The 20,173-nt window shown below is 39.7% G+C and overlaps 1 protein-coding gene across 3 annotated transcripts in view; it reads right to left on the bottom strand.

The window, feature by feature from the left end:
• The window catches only part of FGF12 (fibroblast growth factor 12), a 504,413-nt gene that overhangs the window by 332,689 nt on the left and 151,551 nt on the right, over positions 1-20,173 (bottom strand). The window contains exon 1 of one of the 3 annotated variants that reach the window (XM_028504767.2): positions 8,807-9,047. The exons of the other annotated variants lie outside the window; for them this stretch is intronic. Coding sequence (XP_028360568.1) covers positions 8,807-8,897 — 91 coding nt within the window. The 5' untranslated portion in view covers positions 8,898-9,047. Of the gene's footprint in view, positions 1-8,806; positions 9,048-20,173 lie in introns of those variants that run through there. 3 annotated transcript variants of the gene reach the window in all.

Raw genomic sequence — 20,173 nt, forward strand, 5'->3', positions numbered from 1 at the left:
GCTACTCTTTTGGAGTCTCTTGGACAGGGTTTAGCTCCTGATGGCTACATATAAGAAGTATTTTAGGATTATTCCTTATATCTCTTCTATTCCATATCAACACTAACTCCTTATGACTAAATCTAGTTCTGGAGTTCGAAATACCATATATATGCTGATGAACCACACATTCATATCCCCGGACCTTGCCTCCTCTAAATTCCACACCTTTATCTTTCCATCCAGTATCTCTAGTCTATGTCAAATCTAACATATGCAAAACACAACAGTTGAGTTTATCCCCCCAAAGCAACTCTATCCATCCTTGTTTCCCAACTCAACAAAAAACATCCCTCTTCACCAATTTGCTCAGGCCTAGTTATTTGAGTCACTTTTGACCTCTGTCTCTCAACTAGCAAATCGTCAGCTCTACCTCAAAATATATCTCACATCCACCTGTTATTATTGTATTCCAAGCTGCTCACCATCAATATTGTAATAACCTCCTAAATAGTCTTCCTGATACAGTCTATTTTCATTCTGCAGCCAGAGTGGTACGTTTAAATGGTAAGTGGCTTATCACACCCCTGTTCAAAACCATGCCATGACTTCCCATAATCCTCAAAATAAATTCCAAAGTATTTACCAAAGGTGTACAGGACCATAAACAATTTCTCTCCCTACATTTTCCCTCACTTTACTCCTACCACACAGTCCTCCTTGCTCCTCTTTGAATATGCCAAGCAGAGTCCTTCCTCAGGACCTTCACACTCACTATCCCTTCCAGTGTCAGCAAGGACTCCCTCTGTTCCTTTGCTCCCCACTTCCTTTGGTCTTTAGGGGAAAAGCTGTTCTCTCAGAGGAGACTGCACTCTCCAAAAAGCTCTCCCTTTCACTATCTCCTTAATGCATTTATGTCTCTTTACAGCACTTATTTTACTACATGCAGGCCAGTTGTTTATTTATTGTTTTATTCGTGCACTAGAAAGTAAGCCATTAAAAATAGACATTGTTTTGTTCACCACTGAATACCCCAGCAATTAGAATAGTACTATGCAAAGAGTAGGTCACTGATAAATGAGTGAAGAAATGAAGAAAGAAATGAGAAAATTTAGCCTGAAATGCATGTTCTTTCTTGGTCCCATGCCTTGGTGTAGGTTTTTCTCTTTACACAACATGCCCTTCCTCATTTTCTATGCAAGTTGATTGCCTATTTATTCTTTAACATGCATCCGGGGTGACATCTTCCCCAGGAGACTTCCCAGACAAGCTTCCCTGAGTACGTACACACACACACACACACACACACACACACACATCACCAAAGGGAACTTCTCTCATTTTTCTCTGCTTTTAAGATCATTTTTTCCTACCTCTAGTTTAGCACCTACCCTAAAAGATATGCTTTTTTTATATCTTTGCTCTCAAGCCATACTGTGAACTCCTTGGGGCAGGAGTTAATTTCTCTTTATATGCCCAATGCCAAGCACATGTAGGAATCTAGTTATGCCTAGACTAGGTCTGATCACTAGTGCTCACATGGATGCTCCTATTTCCTGCTGTCTGTGCCAAGTTGTTTTAATCAGAAGCTGCTATTTATTAAAATGGTGAGTATGCCTGAAAGTAGTTTATTTGTTCTTATACCCTGATGTAGTACCTATTTTTTCACCATTGACTGAGGACCAGAGCCAGCCAATTCTCAATAATAGAAGTTAGTCTAGATCTGGGATGTCAAACTCATTTTCACCAGGAGCCACATTAGCCTCGCAGTTGCCTTCAAAGGGCTGAAATAATTTTAGGACTGTATAAATGTAACTACCCTTTAACTGTTAAAGAACTGAAATTACACCCGACCCTTTGAAGGCAACCTCAAGGCTAATGTGGCCCCTGGTGAAAATGAGTTTGACACCCCTGGTCTAGATATTGGATTCCATTATCACAGCCTTTGCAATATTCTGGTTATGAGTCATCAGTGAAAGAGTTTAAAGTAGGCCCTAACCTCTATTGTGTTGTCCCAGTTCACAATACAGACTAAAAAGGTTCTATATTATTGATAAAAACAGCGTTCTTTGTCATAACAATGTAGAACAGAAAAACTTATATGCAACACAATGTCATAGCTATTGGAAGATATATTCTAAAGAAGCAATAAATTACATGTTGCCAATATTAATTTTGCCACTAACTCCCTCTTCAAGACAATATAAAATGGAGCTTTATTTTATCTCTGGGATAGTCTTGTGTCATAAATGCATCAAACATAACAATAACAATAAATAAGTTGTATCTGTGTCATGCATTTTAGGCTTTGCCACTTTGCACTTCCACTATTTAGACTTCAAATAATGCTTCAATGGAGTAAGTATGATTATAACCACTTCATAGATGAGAACTTTGAGACTTACAGAGGTTAAGAAAGTTACTTAAGGTCATGCATGGAATGAATGAAAGAACTGGATTCCAATCTACATCATTAAAGTCCAATTCCCAATACACTAAGAGTTAAAAATCCTGGATTTGAAGATCCAGCCACTTTACACAGACATGGCATTTGAGCAGCTACCTCAGGCTACCTGGGCCTCAGTGTCTTCATCTACCAAATAAAAGTATGTATTCAATTCCTACACTTGTTGCTAGCACCCAAATACAAGACCATGATTCAATATCTGCATCACTTACACTGCATGCACAATATGATCGTTGGCCTGCCCTCCTTAGAAGATGACAGCACTGGTTTCATGTTTGCTTCTCACTGTCTATGTGGTGATAATGACAACAAGATTCATTACATTTGCTGAAATTGGATTATGCTCAAAAGCTTCATGAGGTAGCAAGATCAATCAAAAGAAAGCCTTAGCTCAGTTTTAACATCTGCCTTTGAAAGGCACTTCCATCTCTTTGAGAAAGCTGGCTATTCCCAGCTGCAAGGAACCCGCTAAGGAGGATCAGGTGGCTTGGAAAACAGAGCTGACACAGATCTGAAGTCACTGGACAATCTCAGCTCCACCTATTCTTTCATTTATTTTCCTCTTAAACCTCCCAGGGGTGTGCTTCAGTCTTATGCATTTAGTGTAGTTCCAGCTCAACCAAGAATCACTCCCTCTCAATTCAAAAGGTGAGATGACAGAGTGCACCTATTTATAATTCCCAAGAGAAGGGAAAGGAAGGTGTTGCATGTAATTAAAGGCAAACAGACTGGACTTCAGACCATTTTCAGTTGTCTCTGGGGACTCACGATACAATAAAACCAAACCCTCAAATAGGCAATTCTTCAGCAGTTGTGCAAATTACTGTCACTCCAGTCCACTGTGCAACAGCCTGGGTCAAAAGATGTTTGTTTCACACTGACTCACTAACCTCCCCAGCTCAGGTTACTTCTCCTTCTGCCCCATTCAATGCCCAATGGCCTCTGACAGAAATCCAACCCTGGACAAAGAGGTTTTTCTTCTAGTTAGCCTGATGCTGGATGTCAAAAATCAGGTAGTGCTAGCTAAACAAGGCTGCTTCTCCTATTACAAATCAGCATACACCCCTAAATGAACATACAGATAATAAATACATATGTGGCACTTCGTGTCAGACAGCATTCTAACAGCACCATGTATATTAATCCATTTTACTCCTCATCACAGTCCTCATAAGGTAGGTGCTATTGTTATTACCTTTTTGCAAAAGAGGAAATTGAGGCCCTGGGAGGCAGATGGTTATGGAACTTGTCCAAGGTCACATGCTGGCAAGTCTCACAGTCAAGTTGAACCCAAACATCCTGGCACCACAGTCCACACTCTCAGCCACTACAACAGACTACAACAGACTACCTCATCGCAAGTGCAAGTTTCTGAACTTCAAATATTTGTATTAATAGGGGTGAATTTCAAAAACATAAAATTGAGTAAAAAATAAGATGCAGAGAGATAATTACAGTTCAAAACCATTTATATAATTTTTATTGTTGTTCTATTACAGTTGTCCCAATTTTGCCCCATTGCTCTCCCTGCCATTTATATAATTTTAGAAACACCCCAAACAATATTCTGTATGACATGTGTTAAGAATATAAACACATGGACTGGAGTGACACTTGTCAAAGCCTGTATAGGTGTTAGGTGTCACACCTGAGAAGGAACGGACTATGGAATGTAGCTGGGAGTGGTTCCAAATGACTATAATTTAATCAGTAAGGCTGGACTTCTTTACTTTAAAAATACCTGAAAGACATATGGCATAAAGTTAATTTGTTCATTCTGAGTCTTAAGTATATTAGTATTTGTTATGTTAATAACCGGCCATTTCTGTATATTATCCTTAAGAATAAACAATGGATTGGCCAAAAAGCCTGTGTGGTTTTTTTCATAAAATGAAAGATATTTTTTCATTTTCACCAATAACTATTGATTTGCGTATTTTGAGTATGTTGGCTATCTCCAGCATGGTATAACATTGATTGCTCTCAATTAATGTCTCAATTTGATCACTGTCAACTTCAACTGGTCTACTGACCATGGAGCATCTTCCAGTGAGAAATCTCTACCAAGAAACTTTGCAAGCCACTTTTGACACATGTGATCAGTCATTCCACCTTCACCATATACTGCATGAACCTTTCTTTGCCTTTCAGTTGTGTTTTTACCTTTCTTGAAATAATCAGCATAATATGCTGAAAATGTTGTATATTTTCTTCCATATTGCTACACAAAAATTTGCCAATTTTGATGTTTTTTTAATGCACGCTGGTATAACAGCTGTCACAATCTGACAAAATTGTTTTCAATGAAGTTAAAAACAACTAAGCGCTACTAGAACCATCGTACAGAAAAAAACAAACGAACTTTTTGGTCAATCCAATACATATATTTGACCTTCTGTTCTTTTTAGTGCCCTACAAATTCCAATGCCATGAATGCCCATTTCCAGCTGAGGTAATGAAATCCATAATATTGCATTTGGAAAAACAGTAGCACATGGTCATTCACTGAGGGCTAGGTAGCCTAAAGTCAACTACAACTAAACCATCTCCAGCTGAGAATGATGAAAACGAGTTAACAACCAATGTACTCAACCATAACTTGAACTGAAGTTATGTTTCACAGAAACATATTTGATGATTACTTTTCACAGAAGCGAAAAGTAATCATCAGAGAAGGTAACAAAAACAAAAAGCATTGAGGAGAATTTACTGCCACTCCAAATACCGCAGTCCGTTCTAGAATAACAGCAGTGCTGACTAAGAACGACACACTATAGACACCACTAATACCTTCATTGGGATTTGTTGTGCTCACATATTATCTCCCTTATCAAATAATAAGTTGTTTTAGAACCAAGTTCCTGTAGGCCAGGCCCACGGCTTGGCACGTGGTGGGTCTCAGTAAATGCTAGTTGAATATATAAATGAAGTGACGTTCCATAATTTCTTTGCTTTTCCAAAGCTAAACAAATTAAGCAATAGGATAGCCAATGAAGCTGAACCTTAGCATTCTTTAACTAGACAGATATCTTTTGGGAAGGGGTAAGGTGTTAGTAATTTTTGCTCACTAGACTAGAAATTAGAATTTCCCTTGTCAGAATCTCCTCTGTTTTCAGAGGGACTATCTTGTCAAGCCTTTCTACTAGGTCAATTCCTTATTCAAGTTTGGAAGCCAAAAGACCAAAGAAGTGACTGATAGCCTCCATTTTCCATATGCAGCAATTTCAGAAAATGCAACACCAATTTTTCACTCTATTTCTCAACATGTTCAGGTCATCCCCCTGGTGCCTGTGGACACAGGACAGTCACCAGGCTGGCAGAGAACATTACTGCCTAGAATTCCTGGTCTCGATTAATCTTCTGGCTTCAGCCTTCGAGTACCCAGAACCACAGGCACATCCGCTGTCTCTAGTCAATGAATTACTTACAGAGGGCTAAAATGGGTTAGGGGGTAAGGCGTTATCACTGTCATTTCGGGAATGGCTCTCTGAAAACTTGAACTATGCTATCTACACACAAGTTCCTTAGCGCTGAGGTCAGACACTGAGCTGACAGGGCCATTCACTGATTCTCAAGTTCCTCCAAGTTAAGCAAATAATTAGTGCCTTAGAGAATGATCCAGCTAGCAGCAACAACCCCTCTCCCCTCAAAAAAGAAGAGAGAGAGAGAGAGACAGTGATTTTGTGCCACTAAGTTTTATTTAAAGACCATGCAATCGAATCCCAGCTGGCTTCATTGAAGAAACAACGTGGGCAATCAGTGACACCAACTGCAATGCTATCATTTCTATAAACAGTAATGAGTAGAGGGGGTAGGAAGGTACTAGAAGCTTATGTATAAACAAGAAAGATCATTTCAGCAAGAGAAATTGTCTTGGCAGATTCAGTGTCTTTCTGATTGGCTCCCTATGAAATGCAAATGCCCTGCAACAATTAATAGCATTAGAAGTATTCGGGCATAGGATTCATAGCATTGTACAATGAAAATAATATGTCATAAAGGCAGTAATTTCATAGGCTAAGTTGTACAAAGGAAAGTTTCATTGTTTTAAAATATTTCATGGAAATTGAGGGAACAGAAGTATAAGTACTCCCTGGATGTCCCTTTCTAACTCACAGAATAGAATTTGCACCTTCCTTAGAAGCCAGTGAATTATATCTGGCCATGAATAAATGAACTTATGTTGAAGTAGATTCAGAGAAGAGGTTTAACATAAATAACTAGGCAGGATATCTGAATATGAGCAATGCTAGCTACATTTGAATTGAGTTGTAGGGTACTTACTTTTGTTTAAAAAAACTGCTTTTTTATACCCACATCTTATTTTAATTCAAATACATTCTTCCAGTAAAATATCCAAAGATACTGTTTCTTTCCATGAGAGGCCTTGTCAGGCTCCCTTTTGAACTCCTAAAGGCTTTCAAACTCAGAGAGATTAACATATATCCTCAGCAGAATTCATCCTTCCTTCACTATGATGACTACACCATTTTAAAAAGAATTCCCCTAGAATGATAGTTCCCCCATATAATCAATTACCCCACTACATAAAAATGCATGCATAAATAAAATGCAATTGTTTTATAGGGTCACATGTTAAATCTAAGATTAAATAAGACACAGGGACCAGGCTAGAGCTATCCTTATTTCCACTTTTTTCAGATAATAATGCTAAATTAAAAAATTCTTAGTGATTTTATTGAGACTGCTGTAGAACTAAGTCTTCTAAGTCTCATGATCTTGCAAAAGCCTATGCTGCCCAACCACACATGGAATCAATTCTGTTTGGATCTGTTACTATTTGGGAAACTGGCTTTACATGTAAACTGAATATATTTACTACTTTACCATGAGGAAGTGCCCTGTCTTCATTACACACCACACATACTTTAAAATGCTTTACATGTAGGAAAGATATTCAAGTTACAATCAACTCATATTTAATTTAGAAAAGGAAACTTGACATCTTCATTGGCCTCCTGAAATATGGATTTTCAAACATAAAACATCAGTATCAACTGTGTTAGTTTAGAATGTAGTGGCTCAGAATCTTTTAGCGCTTATAAACATGGCTAAAAATATTTAAATAATATTCTGAATTGAATAAAGGTAAAAACATGAGATCTCATGACTGATTTCACTTCAAAGGTATACATTCTAATATCTCACATATAGTTAAATTATCTAATTAATTACTTTAAAACAGTTTTAGTTTACATTTGGAGTGATGAGTAACCAGAAGTTCAAGTTTTAGGAAGGATGAATGAAACCTATATATATTCCAGTCTGTCCAAATATAATCTTCATTGCTCCAGAAGAGTGAAAATAGGTAAGTAACCAAATGAATCAGATCCACCAAAAGAGCATATGAGGTTCTAAACATGAATCCTATTATAATATTGCTGAATTTTTGAACTTTAAAGTCATTTGTAATTCATGGGCCCCAAAATATTGTTTTTAGAAGACACACTTGTTTAGACGTGATAGCGGTAGCTTTCCTCTGCCCCCACACACTATCTCCATTTTGTAAGAGAAAACCAAAGACACGAAAAGTTGATTAGCACTTGCAAAATTACTAGAGGTAATCATTTTCCAAGGGACTCACATCTTAAAAGAAAAAGATGGACAATGGAAAATGTAAAACAGCACCCTGTTTCCAAGGACTTCGCAGAAAACAATCACACTCACTGTTTTAGTTTGATATTTTTTCATTAAGTTTTTTATTGTTTTTCTCAATATTGCTGGTCATTTAAAAAGAGCCTGCTTCTCTTCGCCTCCCTGTGCCCTGCCTGGGGGACTGGATTTGGGAAGCCCCGAGCTAAATGGGGCTCTCCTGTCCCCGCAACGAGGACCGAAACTGCTTGATCTCCAGGGCAAAACGAACTCCTGGATGACAGCCAGATGTCTACTTTTCAAACAAAGCAAGAAAAATAAAAGATACCTGCCTCACCAGCCACCTGTTTAGAAGTCCCCTCTCCTGTCGAACGCACCGGCAACTTCTCGGAGGAGGCACTGAGAAACTCCCAGTCGCACACCGCCCTCGCCAGTCGCAAGGAGCGAGCCGCGAGGAAGTGCGAAAGCAGGTCACTGAAAGCTCCCCTCCAAAAGAGACCCGCAGGTTCCAGTTCAGGCGCTAGGTGACAGCTAAAGCGCTCTATAAAGCGCTGATGACTTCAGGGATTTAAAAAAAAAAAAAAAAAAAAAAAAAAAAGGCAGTACCCGCGACGGGGGCCATTATCTCGCCCCACACCACCACCTACCGCGCGGAATAAAGAAGGGGAGGGAAGAGGCGAGGCCCTGAACGAGGTGGTGGAGGGGCGGGAGGGTGGGGGTAGGACTAAGGAAAGAACATTTTCTCACCACTTAGGCTGTTGCTGGTCCTCAGGCTCCTTCCACAGAGACACTGCAGCATATGCACTCCTTTCTTCAAAGAAAGCTCAAGAATCTTCATGGAGAAGCGCGTGTGTGGGGTTCGTCCACTCCCCGCCCACCTCCGCTACTGATCCAGCCGAAAGGCGGCCTGTCCTGTACCGCCGGCTCTCGCGTCCATCGTGCGCGCGTCCCAGGTAGAGAGCAGTTTGCGCTGCGACCCGGCAGGATCCCGGGCGCAGGGCACGAGCGATCCAGGCGCCCTGGCCACTGCAGGCGGGGGAGGAGGAAGTGCGGATCCGCTGGGGCAGCCCCTCGGGGAGCCACAGGCGCGGCCACACCCCCGTGGGAGCGAACGTGACAGTTTGGGACTTTTCCAAGAGGCGACTGGTCTGCGGGCTGGAGGGTGACTGGGTCGGTGCCCCTTTCCAGGTGCCGACTCCTGGGGGGACGAGGGCGGGGTCCCGTGCGGGCCCTGGCCTTCTGGACTCCTGACTCAGGGACCTACTCCTCCTTTCAGCGTGGGGCGGTGAACCCTGGGCCCCGTGGGCTGCGCGCGTGCAGAGGGCGACTGGGCGTGGGAATGCGGCGGAAGGGAAGCGCCCGCTGGAAGGACTGGACCCCGGTGCCTGCAAAGCTTAAGATGCGACTCCAGGGAACTGGAGAGTAGGGGTGGGGAGGAGGGGATATGGGATAAAGAAAGCTCACGGGTGCGCGAGTGAGCGGAAGGTGTGCCTAGGTGTGGGCCGAGCCCTGATGTGGGAGCCTGGGCACCTGGATTTTCTGATGGGGGCTCTGTAACCTCGGGTAACACTTGCCCCTCTGTATACAGGCGTGGCGAAGGGTATGGAATAGAGAATTGGTTGTTTCGTGATCGTCCCTGAGCCTTCCAGTGTCCTGGAGAAGTTTAACACGGGTCCAGTGGGAAGGCCAGTGCAAAGGAAAGGGAGGCCAGAAGGGGGCTTGGGACGCCAGGGAGGGGAGGCAGAGGAGGAAGATAATCAGAAACAAGAGCACTTCCCTTTGGCTCAAAATTCTGATCGCTCTGCCTCTGCCACCTGACCCCAAAGATGACCAGTGATCTTCCCATGTGGGTCTGAAGGCCTTGATTATTTTTTCACCAACAACCTCTTTGGCTTTATTTATTGACTTGTTGGTTAGAGTGTTCATTTGTTTGCTCCCAGGGGAAGCCATCAAAGCCCCTTTGGAAGGTTTATGCACAAAACCTGCCAAGAATGCCGACAGTGGGACTGAACTCCACCCACCCTACCTGGAATCTCACGGCAAGAGGGACTGTAGAGGACTCAGCAATATAGCAAATGGTTAAGAATATAAACACTGGAGATAAACAGCCTAGATTCAAATTCTTTCTTTATGTGACCTTGAACAAATTATTTAACCTCTCTGTGCCTCAGTTTCCTCATCTCTAAAAAAGTTACAACATTTACCTTATACACCCCTTGTTGAGGGTTAAGAAAACACTTGGTATAAAATAACTGCTATAATAGTGTTAACGATGATCACTTAGCACCCCACCTGAGGGTTTTCCATCACTTTCACTTTCCAGCGAACACTAGTGTCCATACTAGTGTCGACGTTTCTGCTTGCGTTTCTGCTTGGCCAGTTCAGGCATAGAGAAATCACCAGTTCCCAAGTTAGTTCATTGCACAAAACCTGTTAGAAGGTTTACACTGACACTGAGCCAAAAACTTCAAGTTTGTTCCACCCATTTTCCCACAGACACCTAGCACTAGCTAGTTAGCTCCTCCCTCCAAAGGAGTAAAAATGGTTTTCAACACCACTTTCCTTTTTCTCTTCTCTAGGCTAAGACTTCACAATTCCTATGATGTTCTCTAAGTGCTGAAGAAAATACTCACTTTGTCTGAAAAAAATATTCTTTCAGAAGTCACTTCCTTTTTCCTCTCAAAGGTGGCAGAAGAAAGCCAGAACATCTGGACGGCCTTGAGCCCACCGCCACCCCTGGCTCCACACTCTCTTAGTTCCTTTCAGAATTTAGCTCAAGCCAGATAAGGTCATTAGAGATGCTTCCAAGGCTCAGGAAGATACATCCAGGCCTTTCTTCCAATCATCTCTTAGAACTGTTGTTCCCTGGAATCAGCCAGGCTCTGTGGGCTGCAAGGTCCTTGAAGATCTTGCTAACGCTGCTGCACTGTCATCTCTGGGCAACCTGGGTCACGGCCGTTGTCTTTCCGGTCTCTTCGGGAATTAGTGAGAAACTTGGCTCACCTGGGCATTCTACCATAGAAATTCCCCATGGAGGGAGAGGCAATTAGCAAAAGAAAAACACCTAAAAATAGTCCTTCATGCTGGAGCACAGGCAGAGAGCTTTCCGGTAGAGCGCTCCTGCTCTGGAACCCAGTGCCAGAGCTATCTGTTTACTTTGGGATACAGTAAATGCTTTCCTTGGAACATAGCACACACATGCACACACACAAATGAGGCAAGATCCTGATACCGTCAAAGGGACCAGAGCGGACAAGTAGGTCCATGTGTGAATTTAAAATACACACGACATCCTGAGCATCAGTTTTTGTATTTATAATGAACCTCTTTGCCTACTGGCCAGAGTCAGTGCAAGGATTCAGTACAGTGAAACTTGTGAAAGTGCTTTGAAGATTTTTATTAGCTTTGCAAGACAAGGTGCTATTCCCAACTTCCTGGGTTCTAGGTGCTCCTCAAGGACTTAACATACTGGCTCTTTTATTTCATTACAGGAAGGGATTGAACCCTTCTGAATGTGAACCTTCTGCCTCCCCAGCAAAACTATAAACTATTAGAAGGCAGGGCAGGAAAGGTAACTGTCACAATTCATATTCAAATGGTCTGTTGTCTTCTGTTTAAATGGCTCTTGAAGTGATTCCTGTGTCCAAGCATATTCAGCACAAAGAAAATGAATCATCACAGTAGTTGAAAAACCAATTCAAGGGATCACATTAACAGATTTTTATAGTCACTGAACTCTCAAGTGAGTTCAGATTAAATCAAAGAAAACACAGAGCCTTTTAATGCAAATTTTTTTCTTACTATATATTATGGAAACTGGATCAAAACAGATATAAAATAGTATTTATTGATCACTAGAAATTTATTACTTAAACTTATTAAAAAATAAAGGTTCTTACCCTTATCAGGACTTCAATGTACCTGTTTGTTAAAGCAACTCCTAAGGGGACTTCCAGTTCCACAATTAGGCACACAGATGTAGTCTTCCTAAAGTATCTTGGGCGGTGCTCAAGGAAAACACATGTGTACAGCCACCACATCATCCAAACACAAGACAAAACAAGACAGACAGTACTAGCCAGGAGCACAATGGACGGTAGTGATGTGGCAAATCGAAGTTTAAGCAAAACTTCCGAATATTCTGCTTTCTGTTTGTATTATTCTATAAGACAAAATCAAAATTTTATTGGCAATTATATTTTTAAATTTTAAATTCAGGATACATTGTTATTTTAATGACCAAATTTTAAATTATGTGTCTGTCTCTGATTGAATTATTGAGTTGTTTTTGTTTTTTACGTTAGGCATTCTTTCTGGTTTTTAATTGACCTTGGACCAGCTCTAGCAGGTGACCCACACATATGGCTTCAGACTGAAATAATCACTTTCTAAGAGTGATTAGAAAATCTGGTACATAATGAAAGCTGAGCTTGTTTAAACTCCTAGTATCTAAAGTTTTCCTTTTTATACAGAGTTATTTATTCATAGTTTGTAGGAATTAATAATTGTCTGAGGGAGTTCTGAGATTTTTAAGTGGTGACTTATCTAAGACATTTTCTGCTCATATTAAACATAGGAATCTGCCGACTCTTGGCAACAGCTGTGCGATTAATCAGTGTATTTATCTGCTTGGAAGCCCACATTGAATCAGTAATAAGATATTCAAAATTGTGTCAGGCCAAAAACTTTTAATGAGTATACTAATGACAAAATGTCTATCAAGTGAAGAGTAAGTTATATTTTCAAACAGAAACCAACACAGAAACTAAAAGACCAACATCAGTGTGGTAGCACCTTTGTTCTGTGTTGTATGTACTCCACTGACTGCTGGGGTGAAACCAGGCCTGTATCTCACACCTCAGAAATACCTTCAAATCCAATTTGGATAGGCAACTGCCACAGACTGAATGTATCCCCCGCTCAAATTCTTATACTGAATTCCTAGCCCCTCAGGCAGTAGAAGTGTGGCCTTTGGGAAGCTTCTGGATCATGAATGGGATTCCTGCCCTTACAAAAGAGACTCCAGAGAGTTTCCTTTCCACTTCCATCATGTGAGGACATAGCAAGAAAATGGTCATCTGTGAACCAGGAAGCCAGTCCTTAACGGACATAGGATCTTGGTGACTTGACCTTGGACTTCCCTGCCTCCAGAACTGTGAAAAATAAATGCTTGTTGCTTAGGCCACCCAGTCTATGGTGTTTTTTGTTAGAATAGCCCAAACACACAGAGATGGCAATAAAACCAATTTCATTAGATAATGTGACAGAAATAGCCACGAGCAGCTAAGTTCACTTTATTAATGACATATGGTCTAAATAACTTTTAACTATTTTCAAAAAAAGCAAACACCTGAGTCTTTTAAAAATTTATATTCTTGTTCTTTATTTGTTCTTCTATTTCTTCTTCTCTAAATTTTTTATTTTGAAATAAATTTAGACTTACAGAAAACTTGTAAAATAATACAGCATTCATGTACACTATTTACCCAGCTCCTAATGTTAACAACTTACATAGCCAGTGTACAACCATCAAAACCAGAAAATTCACACGGCACCGTGCTATTAAAATAAACTGCAAACTTTCACCAATTTTTAAATCCCTAATGTCCTTTCTTTTTCTGTTTCAGGATTCAACTGGGACCCACACTGCATTTAGTTGTCTCCTCAATCTTCTTCAGTTTATGAGAGAGCTTCAGTCTCTTCTTGTCTTTCAGGACATTGACATTTTTAATAAATGTTGCTCAAATATTTTATTGAATGTCTTTCAATTTGGGTTTTCTGGTGTTTTCTACTGATTAGTCAAAGGTTATTAATTTTGGCAAGAATGCCACAGAAGCGATGTTTTTATCTTTAGCCTCTTACACTGTCTAGTCAAAATAGTATTTTTCAAAATGACTTAGATTAGTTCCTTTCTTCCTCTTCCTTTTCAGTGTAGTTTATTTGATTGTAATCCAGTTATGTCCATTTATTATTACTTGTATTCCATAGTGGTTGATTTTAATCAACTAAAATTAATCAACTTTATTTCTCCATTATTTAAGTATGTAAAACATCTGCAATGTCCTAAGAACCTTGTACGAATTCCTTGTATGAGAGTTCCTATTTCCCCACTGCCCCACCAATAGATTGTATTGTCCTACTGTTTTATTTTTGTCAGTGTAATTGTAATATCACCTTAATTTGCATGTCTCTAATTATGAGTGACTTTGAACATTTTTAATTTGTTTGATAGCTTATATTTTTTCAAAGAAATTGCCTGTTCATGTTATTTTCCCATTTTGCTACTGGGAAAAAAAAACACCACTTTTAGAAGCCAAAGAATTTATATGTATGACCCATGGACATGAACTAAGGAAGAAGAATGTGGGGGTGGGTACAAGGCAGAGGGGAATAAAGGGAGGGAAATGGGACAGCTGTAATAGTATAATCAATAAAATATATTTAAGAAAACAAAATACCAGAAATCACCACTAAGAAGGGCAATGGAATTAAATTATATTAATTTAAACATTTTTTTGATACAGGAGTTCAAAACAAGGTCATTGTCATTAGAAGAAGGGGGTAAGGTTTCAAGATAACTTTTCAGTCACTCATCCGTTCATACTTTCCATAAATATTTGGAAACTAAAACTAAATCCATGCCCTAAAAGCTAGTAAAGGGAGATATATAAGCCATAAGTAAAACACAGCTTTGCAATACAGGTAGCACTGCAGAGCTCAGTGAAGGTACAGAGAAAAAACTGGGTCATTCTATCTTTTGAGGGAGAAACAGCAGTTAGGAAAAGCTTTATGTAGATTAAGAAATGTGAGCTGAACTGAAGGAGGCATCTCTCCTCTAAACATCCAATGTCCAGTGCTTAACAAATGCTACCATCTTACTTCCTAGCCACAACTAGTGGGCACTACATCCACCAAAGAACAAACTCCACCTCTGAAAGACCCAGCACCCAAATTCAGACTCTGTATTTATCCCCGGCCCTGCCCTATGTTCTGTCACATCACTAGGAGACACAGGGTAGTAATTCTCATTTAATCTAAGCACACTACATCTTACCTTACTGATTAAAAAAAAGGCAACAAATAATGTTACTTTTACAGGTGTTTTCTGGTAAAACCTTCTGACATCCAGTTAAGGTATAAGACTTTCATGCATTTTCTTCCAACCATCCCACCCTAGACACCAATCTTCAAATAAATAATACTTCAGGATTTGCTGCTAGCGTTGGAGGTTTTCCATTCTAATAACTCTGTAACATTTTGTTTGGAATCAATGCAGAGCTTGTCATTTATATTTTTAAAAAACCTTTAAATGTGAGTTATATAAGTCAAATAGAAGGAAAATGTTTTTACCTCATCATAGCCAAGTACGAGTTGTTTTTATGTGAGAAATATGAAGTCAATCAATCCAAGATAGTTAATACTCATGAAATTCAGGAAAACAATAGTCACTTATTAGTCAAAACTCACTACCAAAATATAAGCACAGTTCTGCCCTGGCCATATGACTCAGTTGGTTGGAGCATCACCATGTACTCCAAAAGGTGGCGGTGTTTCATACCCAGTCAGGGTACCTAACTAGGTTTCAGGTTCGAGCCCCAGTCAGGGCGTATGCAAGAGGCAGCCAATCTCTCTTTCTTTATGCCTCCCCTCTAAGAAAATGAATAAATATGTCCTCAGGCAAGGATCAAAAAATAAACAAACAAAAGGAAGGCAGAGTTCTAAGTGGGCATTCTCACTGCTATTACCTGAACTCTTCTCAGACTCTAACCCCCCACTCAGGCCCTAAAATGCCACCAGCTCCCTCTGGGAAATGTTCTCTGCTGCCTCCTAACTCTACCCTGAAGTCATTCACGCATATGGGAGGGCTCCCGTAACAAATATTGTTCCTGCACCATAGAATTAATCTTATTCTGCCTGCACATATGTCTCTTCCCTCAAGAGATTATGAGCTCCTTTACTTACAAATTGAGGTATCTATATCTTTCACTTTTTAATCTTAGTACCTGGAACTTCTAATAAATTATTTATTAAATATCGATAGAATGAAATCAATATTAAATTAACATTTAATGTTTCACATTGCTCAAGTAAAATAATATGGGGACTGTTACTGTGGATTTTTCATTTGGGGAATATTTTACAACTGTGCACCAAATTAATAAACAACCCACAAAGAATTTAGAGTAAGGATTTGAACTATGCAGGAGAAATAATTCACTTTTAAATATGAGAAAACTCATAAGATTCACTCACAATCAGAGAACTATAAAATATATTAAATATCAATAATTTAATTATTTGGGTTTCAAGGATAAAAATGTTTGATAAGCCAGGGTACTAGAGAGAATGTAAAGGAAATGGAACTCTTACATTCTTGAGCAGAGTACACGCTGAATATACTCATGGATTGCCATCCATCTATCAAACTTTAAAAAGCCACTTTTCCCAAATGCCTTTTCTAGACTTTAACACCCGGATATGGTTTTGTGGAGTGAACAAGTGACAGCACACAGGGTACCAGTACCACCCTGCCGATGTGCTATCTGACACTAATGATGCTGACCCGTCAGCAGGGAGTGCTCTGAAATTTTAAAAATTATCAACTCTGTCTTGATATGAAAGACCTCTAAAATTCATTATTTGAAATTTAATTATGTGAATTTATAATACATGAACTTTAACAAACATGTAAAAGAATATAAAGTATGCTGCAATTTGTGTGATGTAAAAAGAATGTGCTTACATTTGTGTTTGTAAATTCACAGACTCTCTCTGAAAGGGCGCATAGGAAACTGGCAGCAGGTGTGGTCTGGGGAGGGGACTAGGGCATCTCGTTTTGTACTTTTAAAACATGGTATTATGTATGTACATTAATTCTTCAATACAAAGAATATATAAAATATAGTCACATAGTTAAATATATAAATTTTGTTTTGATTAAAAAAGTATTTATTACTGAGACTGATTATAAAATACAGAAAGAGAAGGAGATACACTGAAAGTGGAAAATGTCATTTCCAAGTAGCCGATAGGATATGGTCCTGATGGCCTGAGTCAGCAAACTTAAGTCAGAATCCCACCTTCTCAATGCCTAAAAGCAGAATGTTCACCCCAAAAAGTGTTTACACATAGATAAGACTTGTCCTCTACAATGAGTAGGGTACATGACATAAAAAACAAGAAAAGTACTAAGTGTTGTAGGTCAGAGATAGTCCTCTTATTTTAATTATAATGTATGCACTAATTTTTTAAGTGAGGTCTTAAATTTAGGTGACAGTGAGGGAAAATAATTAATATTAGCTTATATGAAATAAACTGTATTTGACTCCCCCATGCTTTTGGGGAATTTCAACAATTTTGGGTATTAAAGACAACAAAAAACAATAAAGAACCCACCAACTCATAATAAACACTCATCTAACCCCTTCTAGCTTTCACATTACCCATTCTTGCCAGATTAAAAGTCTCCTTAACTTTATAGTATGAACAAGGCCTGTCTCAAAAAAGCTCAGCCATTGTTGATACCAGTCGTATATACTGCCTACCTGTTGAATGAGTTAAATGATTTTTATTTCTGTTCAATGCATGTTTGTTGAGCATACAATGCATATCATAAAGATGCCCCCTGCCCTCTGTGACCTCATATGTAAGTCTGTGGGGAAGAGCAGATAGCTATACAAATAGTGGTGATGAGGATAGAGATGCTTGAAAACTATTGTAGAGCAAAAATGAAGGGGTCAATTTCGTTTGTCTAGGAAGTTGGTAAAGGACAAAAAGATAAACTCCAATATAGTGACATTTGACAAGAATGGAGTTTTTCCAAAAGACTGATAGGAAAAGGAAATTTATTTGTGCAATGGCTCCATTCAGGATTTAAGGGAATAAAATTTCAACATAAATGAGACAAAAATAGGCAATATTTAGCTCTATCCTTTCGCAGAACTGACGGCAAAAAAGGGGACAGTGACTTCCCCTGAAGTCACATGGCTCCTAGTGGCAGAGTTACCACTCACGTCAGGACACTGCCTCCCAATGCAATATCCCCCCCTTTTTTGTCATTTTTTAATTGTTGTTCAATTATAGTTGTCCTCATTTTCTCCCCATTACTCTCCCCTGCACTACCCACCCCTCACCTTCCACATTCAATCTTCCCCCTCCCATTGTCTTTGTCCATGGGCCCTTTATACAAGTTCCTTGACATGACCCTTCCCCTTCTTCCTCCCCACCCTGTTATCACCCTCCCCCTCCTCTGGTTACTGTCAATTTGTTCTTTATTTCCATGTCTCTGGTTCTGTTTTGCTTGCTTGTTTGTTTGGTTGATTATGTTCTACTTACAGGTGAGATTATATGATATTTGCCTTTCACTGTCTAACTGATTTCACTCAGCATAATGTTCTCCAGTTCCATCCATGCTGTCATGAAGGATAGGAGCTCCTTCTTTCTTTCTGCTGCATAGTATTCCATTGTGTAGATGTACCAGTTTTTTGACCCACTCATTTATTGATGGGCACTTAGGTTGCTTCCAGTACTTGGCTATTGTAAATTGTGCTGTTATGAATATTGGGGTGCATAGGTTCTTTTGAATTGGTGTTTCAGGGCTCTTAGAGTATAATCCTAGCAGCAGAATTGCTGGGTCAAAAGGCAGTTCCATTTTTAGTTTTCTGAGGAAATTCCATACTGTTTTCCACAGTGGGTACACCAGTCTGCATTCCCAAAAAATCATTTCAGTGCAATATTCTTTACAAGACACTGTGTGCTTCTTCTGGTTTTAATAGTGTAAAACTCAAATTTATTTTATAAAATAACATAGAAATTATTTCAGGGAATTTTCCCTTTTCTGAAAATTAAATGTTCTCTCTGCAAATTCATCTGCTTTCCAGAAGCAGAGGGCAGTCATTCATTTACAGACCTGACAGCAGCAAATATAACATTGCTTTTACAGGGACTATGCGGTATGTACTAGTGTCAGCTTTCTGAATAGGGTCTGGGAGAGAGTCTTAACTATGGGTTGGGCTAACTGTGATAACAATGAGCTTTAACTGTGCTAATACAAGTGGTTGTGGACCTATGGTCAAGACAGGGGACCTATGGTCAAGACAGGGGAGGAGGAGAAGAACTAACTGGAACCATTGACTTGAGCCATAGCAAAGACTTGATGGTGTTGTCAGACTTTAGAAAGGGAATGTTTTAGCATCCCTTAAGGTGCCTGTTATGCACATGAATGCACTCACAAATATACATGTGTGCCTGTCCTTGTGCCTCTGCAGAGCACAGTGTGAGACCCAGATGGCCATTGCATGTACCACGCAAGAGCTTCATGTCGAATTTTCAAAACCCCTCTTTGTGCATTTTTTCTATCCTTTTTTCCCTATAAACACACAAACACCTTTAAACACAGGTGGCAAACACAAGGCCTGCGGGCTGAATCCAGCCCTCCACCTTGTTTTATCTGGCCCAGCACCTTGTTTCTACCTGGTGACCACAATGAGCTCTCACTTAACTGTTAAGGAGTAGTTACATTTATACAGTCCTAAAATTACATTCCGCCCTTTGAAGGCCACCGCGAGGCTGATGTGGCCCCCTGTGAAGATGAGTTTGACACCCGTGCCTTAAAAAGAAGTACCTGTACAGCCTCCACTTTAGCACCTTTCACTCTCTCCTATGCCTGTGCATGCTGCCTTTTGCCCATGCACCCCACTAATGCTCTTCTTCTAAAATAGGCTCTTCTACTTTCTGTAGGTGCACTTTGTCATAATTATACACAAACTGTAATTATATGTATTAAAATTATTAATCACTCTCTATTTCATAAAGCTCTTCCTCCTTGTCATTGGAGGCACCCATTTCTTCTTGTTGTCATTGCTTTTTACTTCTCTATTTAATTTCTTAGTTTCCCACCTGGCCATGCTCCAAGTTCTACTGTTTCCAGAGTTGCAGCCTCTTATCTTTTCCTTTTATTTACTTTTCTTGGGCATCCTTCTACATATGTCATAGTCTGCTGATGACTGCTGACCAGATTCCACTCCCTCCATAGTTTTAATCTCATACACCCAGGCTTTCCTGGAAAGTTCTCCTGAAATGATCCACAGGCACTTACAAAACAACAAATCTGTA

This window comes from Phyllostomus discolor, chromosome 2 (genome assembly GCF_004126475.2).
Source record: "Phyllostomus discolor isolate MPI-MPIP mPhyDis1 chromosome 2, mPhyDis1.pri.v3, whole genome shotgun sequence".
Taxonomy (NCBI): domain Eukaryota; kingdom Metazoa; phylum Chordata; class Mammalia; order Chiroptera; family Phyllostomidae; genus Phyllostomus; species Phyllostomus discolor.